Source organism: Caloenas nicobarica, chromosome 23 (assembly GCF_036013445.1).
Source record: "Caloenas nicobarica isolate bCalNic1 chromosome 23, bCalNic1.hap1, whole genome shotgun sequence".
Lineage (NCBI taxonomy): Eukaryota > Metazoa > Chordata > Aves > Columbiformes > Columbidae > Caloenas > Caloenas nicobarica.
Genome location: NC_088267.1, coordinates 4942738 through 4959349, shown reverse-complemented (window position 1 = coordinate 4959349; position 16612 = coordinate 4942738). Strand labels below are relative to the sequence as shown.

The following is a 16612-nucleotide window of genomic DNA, read 5'->3' as shown; positions in this document are numbered from 1 at the left end:
CTTGGTCGGGCTCCAGGTGAACTTCTACTCAACTTTCTCTATGGAGAAAGAAGCTCCAGGAACTCTCAGCAAACCATCTGCTGCTCAGGCTGAGCGGCACCGGCAGCCAAGGCTGCGTGGGAGCGGGCACGGCGTGTATCCGAGCAGCTCCGCGTCCTGCCCACGCAGCTGCGGGCTTGCCAGAGCTCCAGCACACCGCTCCGCAGGCAGCAGAGCTGTCCTCACCAGGGGTGGCCGGGGCATCGCCCCAGCCGGCTGGATGCGGCAAGTCAGATTGTGCCGGAGGGGGTTTTTCACTGCTTTAACAGGAGAATGGGTAACCTCTTCTTTGTCCCATCCTTACAGAGGGCAGCTGGACATCATGGTCTGGTAAAGGCCACGTGAGGAGGAGTTCTGGGTCTTCAGTTGTTTTTTGAGTGTTTTTCTGCAGCCCAAAGGGAGCCAGCCTAGGAAATGGGGGCCTCAGGTTGCACCAGGGGAGGTTGAGGTTGGATCTGGGGAACAATTTCTTCCCCAAAGGGCTGTGGGGCATTGGAACAGGCTGTCCAGGGCAGTGCTGGAGTCACCATCCCTGGAGGGGTTGGACAGACGGAGATGAGGTTCTCAGGACATGGGGCAGTGCCAGGGCTGGGGGAACGGTTGGACTCGATGATATCGATGATGGAGCAGGGCCTGGGAGCACCAGCCCTCTCTGTGGCCGGTGCGAAGGAGCCGTGTGGTGTTTTCCCTCCCAGGGGCAGCCATGGGCAAGCACAACAGCAAGCTGGCCCCGGAGATGCTGGACGATTTGGTGAGGAACACGGAGTTCAGCGAGCAGGAGCTGAAGCAGTGGTACAAGGGCTTCCTCAAGGACTGTCCCTCCGGTATCCTCAACCTGGAGGAGTTCCAGCAGCTCTACATCAAGGTGGGCTCTGGACGGGGCACTGAGTGATGCCTACAGGGCTGGAGCACCCTGCTCCTGCCAGGGCAAGGGTGCTGCTTTGGGTGCAGCCTCTGCACTGAGCTCCTCCTCCCTGTTTTGATGTCTCTCTTTTATCCACCCTGCAGTTTTTCCCTTACGGAGATGCCTCCAAGTTTGCTCAGCATGCTTTCCGCACCTTTGACAAGAACGGTGATGGGACCATCGACTTCAGGGAGTTCATTTGTGCCCTGTCTGTCACCTCCAGGGGCACCTTCGAGCAGAAACTCAACTGGGCCTTTGAGATGTACGACCTGGATGGGGATGGCAAGATCACACGCTTAGAGATGCTGGAGATCATTGAGGTATTGGTGCTTAAAATCAGCAGGGATAGCTTGCTTTTTCCAGACTTTTCACAACTATTGGGTCTCTTTTGGCACAAAATAATGAGTTTTCCTGCCCAGAGCCTTGTCCAAAGGGTACCCTGTATGTACGTGGTTGTAGCTGTGCAGCAGCACAGCTTGTACCAGCAGCTAACTGGGTCCCAGCAGAGCAGCAATCCTGTCCCCTGCCTTGTCCTGGGACCTTCTGCCCATCCAATATTCCCACTCCGGTACTTTGCTCCTCTTCTTGCTCCAGGCCATTTACAAGATGGTGGGGACTGTGATCATGATGAGGATGAACCAAGACGGGCTGACACCTCAGGAGCGTGTTGACAAGATCTTCGCAAAGATGGACAAGGACAAGGATGACCAGATCACCCTGGAGGAGTTCAAGGAGGCAGCGAAGAGCGACCCCTCCATCGTCCTCCTCCTGCAGTGTGACATGCAGAAATAAAGCCCTGGGGCTCATCGCTGGACTGGCTGCACCAGCCTCTGCCCCCCACGGTGGTTTCATCCTCATTTTCTGCTGAGTCTCCCTGTTCCCACTTGGTGTGAGCAACATTCCGTCCCTCCTGCCACCTATCTGCCTCCGCTCCCGGCTGTGCCCTGGGCAGCCCACGGGCTGCAGCTCTCCCTTGATGGGTAGAGCCTGTTCTGGATATTGCCGGCTTGAGGTCACCCCCAAATCAACCCTCTCCCATCCTGGAGCTGGACTCCCTGCAGCTGATGGCGAGTGTCCTGCCTCCCCAGGGCCAGCTGTCCCCACATCCCTGCTGCTTTCTCCTTGCCTTCCCCCACTGCTCCACCCGGCCCATTCCCTGATCCGCCCTCATTGCTTGTGATGCCTCCAGGGAGGCTGAAAAGTCCCAAGTCCTGGCCCTGGTCTCTCCTTCACTGGAGAATGGCCAGATTGGTCAGGGGACTATAGGGGACAGCAGAAGTGTCCAAGGCCACCCCTGGATGTGTGGCCAGAGTCTGACCCAGAAGCCACCTTCTACCCCATCACCCGTGTGAGCGGGCAGAGCGAGCGGGTGACGTTCACAACTGCCCTGGCAGCGTCTTGGATGCTTTGTGGAGTTTCTGGTCTTCCTGGATACTGAGGTGATGCCTGGGGTCCCAAATTGAGGGCAGGGGCTGCTCAGCACCGCCCTGGGGTGAGGTCAGGAGGGTCGTGGTGCTACTGCGGGGACTGGTGGGTCGTGGGCTGGGGCTGTGGAGAGGTGTGGATGGGTCCTGTACTTGCTGAGCCTCCTGGCAAGGCTCTGAGGCCACAAGAAACGTCTGTCTCCTTCCTCCCCTGCCATCCCAGCCTGCTGCCTCCATCCCTCCTGCCCCAGGACAGGAATATTGTCACGGATCAGTATTTAGCCTGCACGTTGTGTTGTTGATGACCGTAATATCTGTTAGGAAATAGTGAAGTTGTTATCTATTTTTTTAATGGAAAAATAAACTGTCCCCCATGTGTGGTGTTTCCCCTGAATGGCTTACTGGGGAGGGGGGCAGCTGGCTGCTGTAGTTGTGGGGCAGGTGAGGGGACAACACTGCACTCCTGAGCATTTTTATTAGGGGAGGAGCTGGTGGTTTTGCCCTGGGCCGGGTCCCAGCACTGACAGCAACTGGGACCTGCTGTCACTGTACCTTTGTCCTTCTCCTCAGCCTCCTCTTCTCCACCCTCATCTTCCCGGCATGGGTTTTCCTCTGGCCTTTCTTCTCCTTCAGCAGCTGGCAGAGACAGTGCCTGTTGCTAAGGAGCTCTCACTGATTTTTAAATACTTCTCTGTGTGTGGGGAGGTGCGTGGTTTGACTTCTACCCTGCAAATCACCAGCATCTCATCTGTCCTGCAGCAGCCAGCACCTGAGCACAGAGATGGGATGATGCCAAAGCCATGGCAGCGTGTGTATTTTTAGGGGTGCTGCAGAGGGAGAGCTCTGTGCACCTTGGGTTTGCCTGCCTGGGAATGTGTGTTTGCAGCTCAGCTGTGCCTGGGGAAGGAGGGACATATGGGGCAGGTTGTCCCCATGGTGTGGGAGCCTGGGGACATGCCAGGGCTGCTGTATGAAAAGGCAAGGGACTCTGAGAATACCCTTGGTGACCCCAGGGCTCTCAAAGCTCTTGCTTCCCTTGGGGCCACCCCAGAGGAAGAGCTCAAGTATTTCTTGGAGGGCTGCAAAGGCCCTGGGGAAAGGGAGGCTTTGATGAGGCTGAAATGATGGTGAACTCCCAGAAGGGCATCCCAAAGGGTTTGGGATCCAGGCAGCCGGGTGAGCCCCATTCACCAGCACCTGCCTTCCCTGGCTCTGCTCTCCTGGCTGAACCTCAGAGCAAGTGAGGTTCTGTTTGATCAATCCCATGGGGAGGGACACAGGGGTCCCCAACGCTGTGTTCTGCAGGGATGGTTGGTGTTTAGTTGCTGGCACAGAGCTTTGCACGAAACCCTTCTGCTGGTTTTAGTGCCGGGGCTCTGCAACCTCCTCCTGGGCACTGTGCTGTGCCAGGTGAGACAAGGTGGGATCCTCCATCCCTTGGCCCTTCCTGGCTGCTGAGTTTTGGTCTCTGGGGCACATTTGCTGCTCCCCAAGGGCCTCTGGGCTGGGAGGGGTTGGCTGGTCATGGTGCAGTTTGCAGCCTGAGCTGAAAGGTGGGCTCTGCGCACAGCTCTGGCTGGACTCCATCCCACCGGCACCCTGGGAGAACATTTAGTGAAGAGCCATAATGAATACCCATGATCACTCCATTAACTAGCACACAGCACAGGTTCCCCTGGCACAGAGCAGAGCCTGAGCATGCCAGTAACCTGCTACACAGCTGCTGCTATGGCTGCTCCTTCCCCACGGTGACCAGTCTGTCCTTGGCAAGGATGGGTGAACCCCGCTCACCCCCGATGCTCGTGTGCTGCTGTCCCCCGTGGGTGCCCTGTCACCTCCTGCTCCTCGGGCTCTCTGTTGTGCCACCTTTCCCCTCCCAGCCCCTTCCCTTTGCTGACTCTGCCCCGGAGCGCTCCCGCCTCCATCCCCCCGCACTCGGGATTTACGGGGATGTCGGGAGAGCTGCGGCGGGACGGGCTCGGTCCCGAAGAGGTTAAGCCGAGTCCCGGTGGGCTGAAACCCCGGAGCTTCATGGGATGCCTTATAAAGCGCGTTCCGCCGGCCTCTACTCGCGTTCCGGGCGCTCCCGGTAACGTGCGGAGCCGCCGGTGCCCCGGAGCCGCCGCGCTATGGAGCCGCCGGGCACGGCCGGGGCACCGGGCGCAGCGGGGCGGCCCTGGGAGGAGGCCAAGGCTTTCTACGACAACCTCGCCCCCAAGAAGAAGCCCAAATCGGTGAGAGCCCCCGAAATGCCGAACCGGGTAGCGCTGCCCACCTCGGACGGGAAGCAGCCCCGCCGGCTGCCCCGTCCTCTCCGGGTGCCTCCCCCTGCGTGTCTCATCTCCTCCGGGTCCCCCTGGGAGTCTCTGGGTGCCCCATCTGCTGCAGGTTCTTTGGGGTTTTCCTGGGTGCCTCATCTTCACCGGGTTCCCCTGTGGAACCCTCTGGGTGCCCCATCTCCTCCAGGTGCTCCAGGGTCCCCCTGGGTGTCTCTGTTTTTTCTTTGACCCCTGTCTCCATCCAGGTCCTTGGGGAAGTGCTGGGTCGCTCCAGGTGCCCCCACTCCTCCGTGGCATCCCTTGGTTGCCTGGGTCCTCTCCAGAAACGCCCCCAGGCTCTCCGGGTGTGGCTGGGTTCCTGCAGACCCCCGGGGTGCTCCCGGGTCCCTCCTGGGCTGACATGTCCTTGCGGAGCGGCTCTGTGCCCCGGGAGCCGCCTGTCCCCTGTGCCAAGACCCGGAGGCCCTGCCGGTGGCAGTGGCGGAGCAAGGGGACAGCCCAGGGACCGAATCCCTGCCTGGGGCATTGGGGTGTCGCAGGGGTGTAGCCCCCCCAGCCAGGCTCGCCTGCTCCAGGAGATTAGAGGGAAAGCATGTGTTATCTAACCAGGGCTGAGCCTGCCGGCTTTAAACGCAGGAGTGCCTGGAAGTGCTGCCGTATCTCGGAATAGCTGCAGGGGGCTGGGGGCTGCACCCTGGCACAAGCTGGCCCGGGCCCCCCCAGCCTGCGAGCCCACCCAGCTGTACGTGTGGGTCTCCAGGTCCCTCCAAAATGTGGGGCTCTGGCAGAGGCGCTGCCCACAGTGAGGTCGGGATGGCAACTGGCACCTTTTGCGGCAAAGCTCTGATGTGACCTCTCCGGCGAGGGCAGCCAGCCAAGCCCTGCTCTGCGGACCCCGATTTGGAGCAGCCGCTGTACTTTCCCCGCTCCTGCACCCACTGCCAGCTGGCACCGCCGCTGCCTTCGTCCTTCCCGCAGGAGAGGGACAGCCCGGCTTGGTGGTGAGACGTGGCTGGTTGTCTTTCATGCCATGTTTTCATCCTCTTGCGGATGTCAACCCAGGCTCCTCCTCTTCCTCTCCTTGCGGCAAGCTTGGTGACCAGCATACCCATCTCTGCTGGGGAAACTGAGGCACGGGGCAGTAGTATGATTTGCTCGCACAGCAAACCAGCGGCAAAGCTGAGGTCAGGCGCTCAGATTGTAAGTCAGGCTGTGTTGTTCATCCATGTGGGGCTGGGGCTGATGCCCGTGGTGCCTGTCTAGCCCCAGCCCCTCTGCTGGGACAGGCTGGGCGCCCAGTGCCCGCAGCTCGGCAGCCCCGCCAGGCAGCTGTCGTGCCCTGTGATGGACGGCTGCAGAGTGCTTTTTTGCGTTATAAATAATGCCTTTGGAAAACTCAAAAACATCTCGGCCATTGCCCTGAACTTTAATCTGATCCCGAGCTGCGCAGAGCTCCCTCATGCATGTGGGAAATGGAGTTTGTTATCGTTCGTTTGCATCCTTACGGGTGTTGGGTCTGTCCATCCTCTCAGCTGAATGTCTTTGCCAGCCGGAGCAGGTACTTGTTTGGGAGCAGGTACTTGTTTGGGAGCAGGCGTGAGCTGTGGGGACTGCTCTGTCCTGGAGCTGGGCTGTGAGATGGCAGGACGCAGGGTGATTTGGGGGAGCATTTTTGGGGAGCCCATTGCTGGCTGTGCAAAGGGTTCACAGGATGTCCCCCCAGCCCACGGGGCTCTCTGCTTTGCAGGGGTCTCCGTTTTTCCCATGCTCCGGCTCCCGCATCTGCTCTGTTCTCGCTCCTGCCAGCTGGGGAGGTCAGCGATGAGACTTGTCACTCTTCAGCAATGCGGAAAATGTCCCGCTGCCTCTCCAGTGACACCACGCAGGGAGGAGAGGCCGGGTCGGTGGGAGCTGGCCCACTGCTGGCTCCCCTCCTCTGGGCACCCTGCTTGTCCCCTGCACCCACGGGGACCCGTCCGGCTCACCAGGGTGCGTCATTTTTGGGATGCTTTAGCTGTGGTGGGGACTGTGCTTGACCCTGGAGCAAGTCCTTCCTCTCCCCTTTCTGTGTCCAAATCTCACACCAAAATTCACCTCCAAATTTGGAATACACCCACAAGGATTTGATCTGTAGCATCCAGGGAAGTCTCTGGCACTGCTGGAGTTCCTCCAGGTTTTTAAGGATCGAGGTGTGTCCAGCAGATTCAGCCCCAGGTGATGCCAAAGGATCCGCTGCATCAGGGGGTGCAGAACAGGGTCCCCACTGTGGCCCTTGTCTCAGAGCCAGCCAGGATGGCAGGGAAGCCACTGGTGTTGGGTGTCACTGTGGGCACCTGTGGCTGCCATGGGTGGGAGGACACGGCCCCCCATGAGCATCCCGGGAGCATGCGGGATTTCCAAATGTCTGCCTCTAATCCTTGCGGGGGCTGCTGAGGATTTACGTGCGATTAGAAGGGCGATTTAAAGGCCTGCCAGCTGTTGGGTCTGCAGAGGAAAACGTGCCATTTCCAGTCACTACTGGAATCTGCTTTTACCCCAAAACTGGGGTGTTTTGGGTCTGGGGTGGGTTTTGCACTTGATAGAAAGGTCACTTCTGCTTCTGAGAAGTTTGGACCTCCTGGAGCTGTGCTAAGGGCTGATATTCCTCTGCAGAGGGCTGGGCTGTCACCATGTGTCCCTGCTTGTCCCTCCTGCATGCCTGAGCCTGGGGATGGACCCAGGGCTGGGATGGGACCTTCCCCCGCGCAGCCCTGCTTGCATTTCTGTTAAACACATCGTGAATCTCTTGCTTGATGCTCAGGATGGGGCTGGATCTGATGCACCCGTGGGAAGGGAGAGGAGCTCACCATGAATCCCCGGGCAGCAAATTCAGTTGGATTCAGCCGTGCAGAGCCCCGCAGCTGCGTCCTGGGTTTGTGTTGGATGATGAACTTTAATCATGAGACTCAATGCATCCCAGTGAGGATTGTGAGTGAGACCCCTCCCATGCACATGCTTCCTATTAAAAATGAAGGATGTTTTCCCCCCAAAATGGTGATGTTTCAGGGCAAAGTGGGGTTTGTTGGGTTGTTCACAGCTCTCTGATGGAGGATTTGAGGTGCTGTGGTTCCTGTAGTGCCGTGACTTTTTAAAAGCCCATTTTTGAATGTAATAATGATCATCTGCAGTACCAGTGGGGATGCAGAAGCATCCAAACAACCTTGAGGAGGGAACGCTTCCAAATGAAACCTCCACTTCAAAGAAATGTCAAAATGCAGCTCCCTCCTCGCAGAGCAGAATTGCCTTAATTTTAAAATGTCAGCGTTTCCCAGAGAACAGCAGGGCTGTTCCAGCCCAGCCGGAGCTGGGAGCTGCGTTAGCGCCCGGGTGAGACTTTGCTGCAGAAAATGCTCCAAAGGTGCAAATCTTCATTGGCAGGAATGAACAGGATCTGGCAGGTCCCATTCCCAGAGGCCGCTCCAGCAGCCCACGCTGGGGCAGAGTTAGGGCCTCAAGCTTACGGTTATTTTTATTGCTGTGTTTATTACCTCTTAAATTAACCTCCTGGAGGCTGGTGCCTTTAAATGGCAAAGGAAGGGACCTTGAGCAGCCTGTTGCCATTGCGCAAGGTGCCTGTGCTCTGGGTGCACACCGCCGGGTGCAAGGTGTGTGCCGTGGGGAGATAGAGATGCAAATTCAGGCTGGGGACCCGGTTAGGCTTGGCTTATGGTCCCTCACATGCATCTCACCCCCGTGAACGTGCTTCTGTGTGTGCTGCTGGCTTACTTTTTCTGCTGGGGATCCTGCTGGCTGTGGAGGATGCTCTGCCCTGTGGTCCATCGGGGACCAGGAGCGAGGAGCAAACACCCAGCAGCACACACCAGCTCTTCTACGTACCCAGATAAATAACCAGGGACTTGGGAGCAGCCCAGAGCAGCAGGACTCCTTGCTGAAGGCTGGTGACCGGATGTCCCAAGACCTTTAATAGTTATTAATATTTTCAGCTAATAAATGGCCCATGACACCAGAGTTATTAATTAATGAGCTGGAGTGCCAAGACGTGGCCTGCGGCAAGTTAATAGCTAACATCCACCAGGTAGCTGAACGTGAGATGGGGAGCGGGCTGCGGTTCACTCGTGGGAGCGATGCTGGTGTCGCTGTTCGGCTTCTGCATGGACATGGGTGGTCCTGCATGTCCTGGGGGTTATCTGCTTAATTAAAGGAGCTGCTTCCGAACACGACCTTATTTCTCTACAGACACTGTGGGAAAGGGATCCCTCTGGCCACAGTGATGTTCTCAGCCTGAGCTAAGCTATGTCCAGTTCTAATTGCCCCACTTGCTGGGGATTTGGGGTACTGCTGTGGACTTGGAGGGGTGTCTGGGACTGGCCGCGCTGCGGGGCTGACGCCGGGCGTTGCTTATGGCGGGGGTGAGGTGCTGAGAATGGCACAGGGGCGGCCATTGACTCATGCCAGGGTGCGTCTCCACGTTGGGCAGGATCAGTGGGGCTGGGCTGGGGCAGAGCGAGTGGGGAGTGAAGATCCCCAATGCAGATGGGGAACCTTGTCCTCGCCGGGCTGCCGTTTCTGCGAAGCTCAGCCCTGGGCAGGGCGGGAGCTGGGACTTTGGAGCACCTGGGTGTGCAGGGCTGGCCAAGACGTCCTCCTGCCCCCGGGCAAACCGCATTGCCGGAGGATTACTCACAGGGCAGCAGGATGCTGGAAGTCACAGCGGAGCTGAGGGTGAGGTGTTCCTGAAGTGCTGACCGCCTGGATTTCACAAGCTCCCTGCGGAAATACGTCCCCGAACGCAGCTGGAGAGCACATGGGCTGGGACGGCCTTTGGGGAGCATCCACTGTGTGACCCCCCCAAGACCTGTCCTGCCCCTGGGACAGGCAGAGTCTGCTGGGGACAGGGCTGCCAGTGCCACCGTCCCTCCTCAGGATTTGCTGTTCTGGGAGCGAGGATTCCTTGTTGGCCATCAGTAATGAACTAGTTTTCGTGCTTGCAAGTGAGTGACAGAGATTAACACCCTCCTGCCCTCCAAGGGGAGAGGGAGGATGGGTGGGGGTCAAGACAAGATTGACTTTCCTGGTGTCCCCTCTCTGGCTGCCAAGTCCCACGAGAGGCCCCTTGTTGACTTCAGTGCGGTTTGGATCAAGCCCTTGAACATCAATAATAATGACTCATAAATCATCGCTTGCACCACCTGTTTGTCATGTTTCCGCCCACAATAACTATATCAAGTGTTTTTATAAGCTGAGCTGGCACGGGTTGTTTGTCACATCTGGACAGCATCGTGGGAGTGTGGATCTGGCCGAGCTGCTGCGTGTGGTTTTTCCTGGCTGGGGGGTGGAAAAGCCACAGAAATTCCTTCTGCGCGGGGTTGAGTGGTTCTCCTGGGGTAGCATGTTGGGTCTGGATGGGTCCTGGGAGCCTGTTTGCAGTGGGAGGGCTTGGGCATGGTGTGAACAGCAAAAAATAAACCTTCAGGCATCCTGGATGTGTGTGGATGGTGCATCAGGGCTTCAAATGTTGGAGCGTTAGAAGATCAGGGTTGCAGCTGCCCCATTATCCTCCAAGTCGTTATGGAGGTGTCATCCGCCTTCAGCAGCTTTTGCTGTTGAAGGTTCACAGGTGTCTCCTCGGGCAGCAGGCTGGGTGCAGGGGCTGCATCCCCATTTTCTCCTTTCCCATACAGCCAAAGCCCGAAAACGCCATCACCATCGCGGTGTCGTCGCGGGCGCTTTTCCGCATGGAGGAGGAGCAGAAGATTTACAACGAGCAAGGGGTGGAGGCCTACGTGAAATACCAGCTGGACCACGAAAATGAGCCCTTCCTCCCCGGGGCTGCCTTCCCCTTTGTCAAGGTGAGCATCCACCTGCCCGAGCTGCATCTTCACTGTGGTCCTGACCCAAAAGATTTGGGGAGAAGGGGCTGCTGTGGAGTGCTTGCATGGGCAAGGGCTGGGGAATGAGTAGCGCGGTGGAAGAAATGTAGCCACGGAGCAAACAGAGGTCAAATAAACCTCCTGGCAAGTGATGTGCTTCTTCCAGGACTGAGGAAATGCTGAATTTTCCAAATTGGCAACAGAGACCAAGATTTGAAGAAATAATCTCTTTGGATCATATTTAAAGTTTCCCTTTAAGGAATTATCTTTTTTTTTTTAATTCCAATTTTTTTATTATTTTAAATTGGCTGAATTTAGCCTTGCTACAGAGCCAGCCAATTTCTGATTTTTGACGTGCTGAAACGAGGCATTTCAAACTTCAAAACTATTTTCCAGTTTTGTGTGCTGGCCCTCACCAAAGTGATCTCTTGCCCATTCCCAGTGGGGAGGGACTTGTTCCATTCCTGATTGCTTGAAAAACACTTATCTGTGACTTTGAGCTCATTTATTCTCATCTCCTAATGAAAAATCGAAACCTTCTGTGTTTGAAAATAAATGAGTGGCTATGTGATTTTTTTTTCTTTTTTTTTTTTTTTTCCCCCAAATCGGTCTTTTTTTTTTTTTTTTCCTCAGTTAAAGCTGCTTGCTGATGTCAGCTTGGCTCAGAGTGGAGCTGGGGTGGGGCCAGATCCCTGGTTTTGGTGCGCAGTTGGGTTTTGCTGGGTGAGGAGGGGGTGAGGGCCACTGACACCCACCCCCCCGCGCCCCGGGGTGCTGCAGGCGCTGGAAGCCGTGAACACGCAGCTGCGCGAGCTCTACCCCGACAGCGAGGAGCTCTTCGACATCGTCCTCATGACCAACAACCATGCCCAGGTCGGGGTTCGCCTGATCAACAGCATCAACCACTACGGTGAGCTCAAAGTGACCCTTCGCGCCGGTGCTGCTGAGTTTTGGGCAGGGTGTTGGTGCTACGCAGCAAAATAGGAGATGCTTTCTCCTGTCTCTTCCTCTAAACCACACGCCAAGCCTGATTCTCCCAATTTGGCTGAGAGAGTTGGGGTTTTCAGCCTGGAGAAGGCTACAGGGAGACCTTTTTGTGCCCTTTCTGTACTTAAAAGGGGCTGATAAGAAAGATGGGGACAGACTTTTGAGCAGGGCCTGTAGTGATAGGACAAGGGGTGATGGTTTTAAACTAAAGGAGGGGAGATTCAGGCTGGACATGAGGACGAATTGTTGGCCTTGATGGTAGTGAGAGCCTGGCCCAGGTTGGCCAGAGAGGTGGTGGCTGAACCATCCCTGGAGACATCCCAGGCCAGGCTGGACGGGGCTCTGAGCAACCTGAGCTGGTGCAGATGTCCCTGCTCATGGCAGGGGGGGCACTGGGGGACATTTGAAGGTCCCCTCCAACCCAAACCATCCTGTGATTCTGTGGTTTTCCTGGGCTTTGAGTGGAGGTTGGCTGGTGGTGAGGATGCTCTGGCCGTGCTCTTGAACAGCAGTGCCAAAATTTAGCCCCCATCCTGCCGAGTCCTGAGAGGCCACGGGAGAGCGGTGTGAAGGTTTGGGGGTGATCAGGCTCACCCTGGTGTCCGTCTGCCCTCAGATCTGTTCATCGAGAGGTTCTGCATGACGGGAGGGAACAGCCCCATCTGTTATCTCAAGGCCTATCACACCAACCTCTACCTCTCCTCCGATGCCGAGAAAGTGAGTGAGGCCATTGAAGAGGGTGAGTCTGGGGTCCAGCTTGTGGGGGACAGCGGGGGGAGCCTGCAGCCCTCAGGGGGTCAGCGCCAGGAGCAATAGCTCCAATGTCCGTGTCCCTACATCGGTGTGCCGCTGGGGCCTGCCTTGTCCCACGTCCCATCCTTGACGCTCCAAAGAGCCTCTAGTTTCCATGGAAATAAGGCTTTCCTGGCCCTCCACAGCTCTTCCAAGGCAAAGGCACTGGTTTTCTGTCTTATTTCTTGTATGCAAAGGGAGGTTTGTCACGTGGGGACTTGTTTTTGCTCCAAAAGGTCTTGGGGCCAAGCTGCAGGCACTACTGGGTGCATGCGTGTCCTTGCCGTGTTTGCTTCCAGCCCGTTGTGTTTTGCTGTGCTCCTCAAAGGATGAGCCACGAGGCCGCATCCTTGGGTAACTGTCACCTCTTGCCTTGTGCTTTAACCTCTCCAGGGATCGCTGCAGCCACCATCTTCAGCCCCAGTAAAGACCTGGAGGTGTCGGAGAACCAGCTGCGGGTGGCATTTGATGGCGACGCCGTGCTCTTCTCGGATGAGTCGGAGCAGATCGTGAAAGCTCACGGCTTGGACATGTTCTTTGAGCATGAAAAGGCTCACGAGAACAAGCCTCTGGCACAGGTAGTGCTGGGGTGCAGCCAGAAAAAGCCTCTGGGAGAGAGACAGTACCCGGGGGTGCTCTTGCCTCTGGGAACAAGCCGGGGATCGGCACGTGGAGCGTGAAATGTGCCGGTCAGCAGCCTGGTGCTGCTGGTTTTGGCCCGCGGGGTGGCTGCGGATGGGTGCTTGCTGTCATTTTTGGAGGAGAAGATGTTAGGCAGCATGTCTGGCTCTGCTAAGCTGGAGGAAGGGATAGCACGGAGTGACGGTTTCTTCTTGCTTTGACAGGGACCCCTGAAGGGCTTCCTGGAGGCCCTGGGGAAGCTGCAGAAGAAGTTCTACTCCAAGGGGCTGAGGATGGAGTGTCCCATTCGCACCTACCTGGTGACGGCCAGGAGTGCGGCCAGCTCGGGAGCCCGGGCCCTAAAGACTCTGCGCAGCTGGGGCTTGGAGACGGATGAAGCTTTGTTCCTGGCCGGGGCTCCCAAGGGGCCACTGCTGAAGAAGATCCGTCCCCACATCTTCTTTGACGACCAGATGTTCCACGTGGAGGGAGCCAAGGAGCTGGGCACCGTCGCTGCTCACGTCCCCTACGGCGTCGCCCAGAAGCACAAGAAGCCGGCGCAGGAGAAGCAAACCCCGAACAGCAAGTAGCGAGAGGTGGTCCCACGTCCCCGACGTGCGGCACAGGCTCAGCCCCGTGCGCCGCGCTCGGACCTGGGCTGTGGTCTGCAAGGCAGAGTGTGTTTGTCCTGGAAAGCGCGAGGTCGTTCCCCATCGGGAGCCTTGTCGGGGGCACGGATGGAGGAGGAGGGCTGATGAAACGATTCCTTTCGCCTCTGTACTCGTTGCAATGTCGTGGTGTTGTCCTCGTGGGGCCGCGGGTGCTGGGCAGCCCCACGAGGTGTTTTCCCCGTTCTTCTGCGCTTGCTTCAGGCAAAATCCTCGTGGACTGTTTGTGCCAGGCAGGTTTAACCTATTGGCGTTTCTTTAAAACCCCAGGTAATTCCCAAAGCCTTTGATTTACAAAGCAAATGTTCAGGCTGGACTGTTGAACTGGAAAGTTGGGAGCACACAAAACCCCTTCTTACAGCTTTTAAACAAAACGTTGTCCCTTTTAACTAAAATTAAGCCATAATATAGTTCCTTCACAGACTCAGCCCCTGCTCCCCAAAGCAGAAAACCTTTCACGTCTTTGTCCTTTCACCAACACTTTGTCAACTGAAAAGCTTTCCTTTCATGCACTAAAATTTAGAAAAATAGAAACAAACACATGTATATATATTTATTAAAAAAAAAAAAACCACATTTCCTGCTTGGAGCTTTGGGCCAGCGTATTGTTGGCTCAGGTTTTTAAATTTGGGTTTCACAGCTGCATGAGTTAGCACTTAAAAATAATCATCTCAGTGAGGCATCCAAAACCCAGCTCTTGTGTGAGCCATCCAGGGTCCGCAGACACATGCCTGGGGCTTGAATTAAGTTAAAAGCAGTCCCTAATATATTAGGGACATCATTTGAAGTCCGTTTAGGTAAATCTGCAGAGAATTTCAGCCTGGAGGTTTTAATTAAAAGATTCTTTTTCCCCTTTCTAGACTGAGCCAATATGAGATAATCTTTTTCTCCTCAGCTTCTTAAAACCTCTGGTGTTTCCTAAAATAGACGCCTTTGCTAGTGATGCCGTGAGAGAGAACCAAATCTCTGATTAAAAACCAGGAAGACAAATCAATTGGAGAGCTCCTCCAAAATTGGTGTGACAATCACACTGACATTACTGCACAAGCCCTGTCCCAAAGGACATGCTCTGGGTAAAAATTTAAAGATTACTTAGTTCTTGCGGGTTATTTCCTTTTCTTTCTTTATTTTTTTTTTAAGGTTGGGGGCCGTGCACCCCGTGGTTGGGCACGAGGGTTGCCCAGTATTATCAGACAGTTTTCTGCAAACACCAGCTCCATGGGCTGAAGTTTTCCCAGGTCTGTATCTGCCTCTGGCTTGACTTTGCAGGGAGGTTTCAGCTAAAACAGCTCAGCCCTTTCTGACAGCGAGGGGTTATCGCACTTTTGGTGAATATATAAACAAGGTAGTGATGCCTTTGGTGGCTTGGGAGATTATTTTCTTATTGCACTAAATCCTGCTCTAACAGGGAAAAGCAAATTGCGCATTTTTTCCCACCGAACAATTTCACTTTGACAGACTGTTATTTGTCACATCTGGGTGACAAACACCACAGAAGAAGGTCTAAAATTAGAAGAAAAAAAAAAGTCTTGAAATAAATGAGTATCTCAGTAACACATCTATTAATATACAGGTTTATAAAAAGGTCTCGTCTTTTTAATGTGAACCCCAGATATTGGGATCTGAACTGTATCTCGGAGACCTTTTTGGCAGCTGGAAGAGGGATAAGAGCCTGGCCTCCCAGCAAACATTTCCAAGGTGTTTCCTGAAGATCATGTCGTGGAAGCCCAGCCAAGCTGGGCTCACAGATGGGCTGCACCAGGGCCAGCCTGGGACGTGAGGCTGGGAGACGAACCGGGGTGTCAGCAAACCCTTAGGGAACCTCGGCCAGGGTGAAGGGCTGGTGGGATGGGGTAGAGCTTGTGGTTCTGGGTGTGGTTTTGGGGAAGGGCGCCGGATCTCCGCAGCTTTCGTCGCTGCCTTTCCAGGCCCTGAGGTGTGCGGGGAGCTGGGTGCAAGCTGGGGAGTGGGGACACGGGGCAGTTTTAGTGACTCTGCTTCGGGTCCTGCTGCCAGGGCAGCTTAGGGCTCGCTGGGGGACACAAGGCTCGTCCAAGTGAGGTAGACCTCCCTTTGCGCCGAGTCCTTCCTCCGCGGAGGGGATTTTCCCTTTTGCCCTGTTTGCTTTTATCCTTCCTATTTTTTTTGTTTTCTTTCTTCCATTGCTGCGACTGGCAGATGTGGATTTGCTGCTTGTGTGTTTTCGTCGTGTGCCCACCTGTGACGTGCTCTGGGGCCGGGGGAGCGATGTGGTCCCCAGGACAGGCTGGGCACATCTCCGGTCCCGATGAGCCGGTGCGGTTGTGCCTCTTATGCCGTGCTGGCCGACAACTGGACTTTCCCGCTGTGTGTTGTTGCCGTGGGTTTCACTTCATTGTCCTCCAGTGTTTTTTCTTGTGAATGGACTGTCACAGTAATGAAATCCCTCTGGGTGTTTTTCTGTAATAAATGGTGTTGGTCACAGCCTGGCTGTTCTCACGATGGTTATTTTGCCTCCCTAGTGCAGCTGGCAATAGGGTTTGGGGTCTCAGCTTGGGACCTCCCAGGGTTCATGGTGAAGGGGTGGGGTGATGAGAAGAAAAAGTGCCTTTTGGGATTTAAGGGAATTCAGAAGATGTAGTAAAAGCAGCTACCTGGGAACTGGAGACTTCTGGGAGAGGTGGGATTCTCGAGTTGGGAGATGTGCTGTGATACAGCTGCCGCCCTCTGCTTCGTGAACAGGCTCTTATTGTAGCCTGGGCTCGTGATGAAGTCCTGGATAAAAATACAATATGGCACAAGACTTTTGTCAACTTGATCTTCTCCCAGCCAACAGGTGGGAGGCAGCAAAAGCTTTTTAGAGGAGATTTATTGCTGCTGAAGTACCGGGTTTATCCGAATAGTGACACTGCAGTTCTGGTGTGAGCTCCTCCCTGTCAATAAGGAGAACAGATGGGTTAAAAGGAAGCAACAAATTCTGCATCTGTCACCAAATATAGCCAAGGAATGTCCATAGGCCCCAGGGCAGCATCTCTGCTATGGGTGTTTG

General features: G+C 55.6%; 2 protein-coding genes across 3 annotated transcripts; both read left to right on the top strand.

Moving 5' to 3' along the window:
• The first annotated feature begins 742 nt into the window (after positions 1-742).
• HPCAL4 (hippocalcin like 4) lies at positions 743-1735 on the top strand. 2 transcript variants are annotated; one of them, XM_065650670.1, is made up of 3 exons: positions 743-904; positions 1048-1263; positions 1538-1735. In XM_065650670.1, exons 1-3 carry the CDS (start codon positions 743-745, stop codon positions 1733-1735), a joined length of 576 nt encoding a protein of 191 aa, XP_065506742.1. The 2 variants fall into 2 exon arrangements, with proteins under 2 accessions (XP_065506742.1, XP_065506743.1); XM_065650671.1 differs by lacking the exon at positions 1048-1263.
• Positions 1736-4438: 2703 nt separating this feature from the next.
• On the top strand, positions 4439-16047 carry NT5C1A (5'-nucleotidase, cytosolic IA). The gene is made up of 6 exons (XM_065650637.1): positions 4439-4601; positions 10328-10495; positions 11297-11426; positions 12120-12242; positions 12689-12873; positions 13141-16047. Exons 1-6 carry the CDS (start codon positions 4497-4499, stop codon positions 13504-13506), a joined length of 1077 nt encoding a protein of 358 aa, XP_065506709.1. The 5' UTR covers positions 4439-4496; the 3' UTR covers positions 13507-16047.
• The last annotated feature ends 565 nt before the right edge of the window (positions 16048-16612 follow it).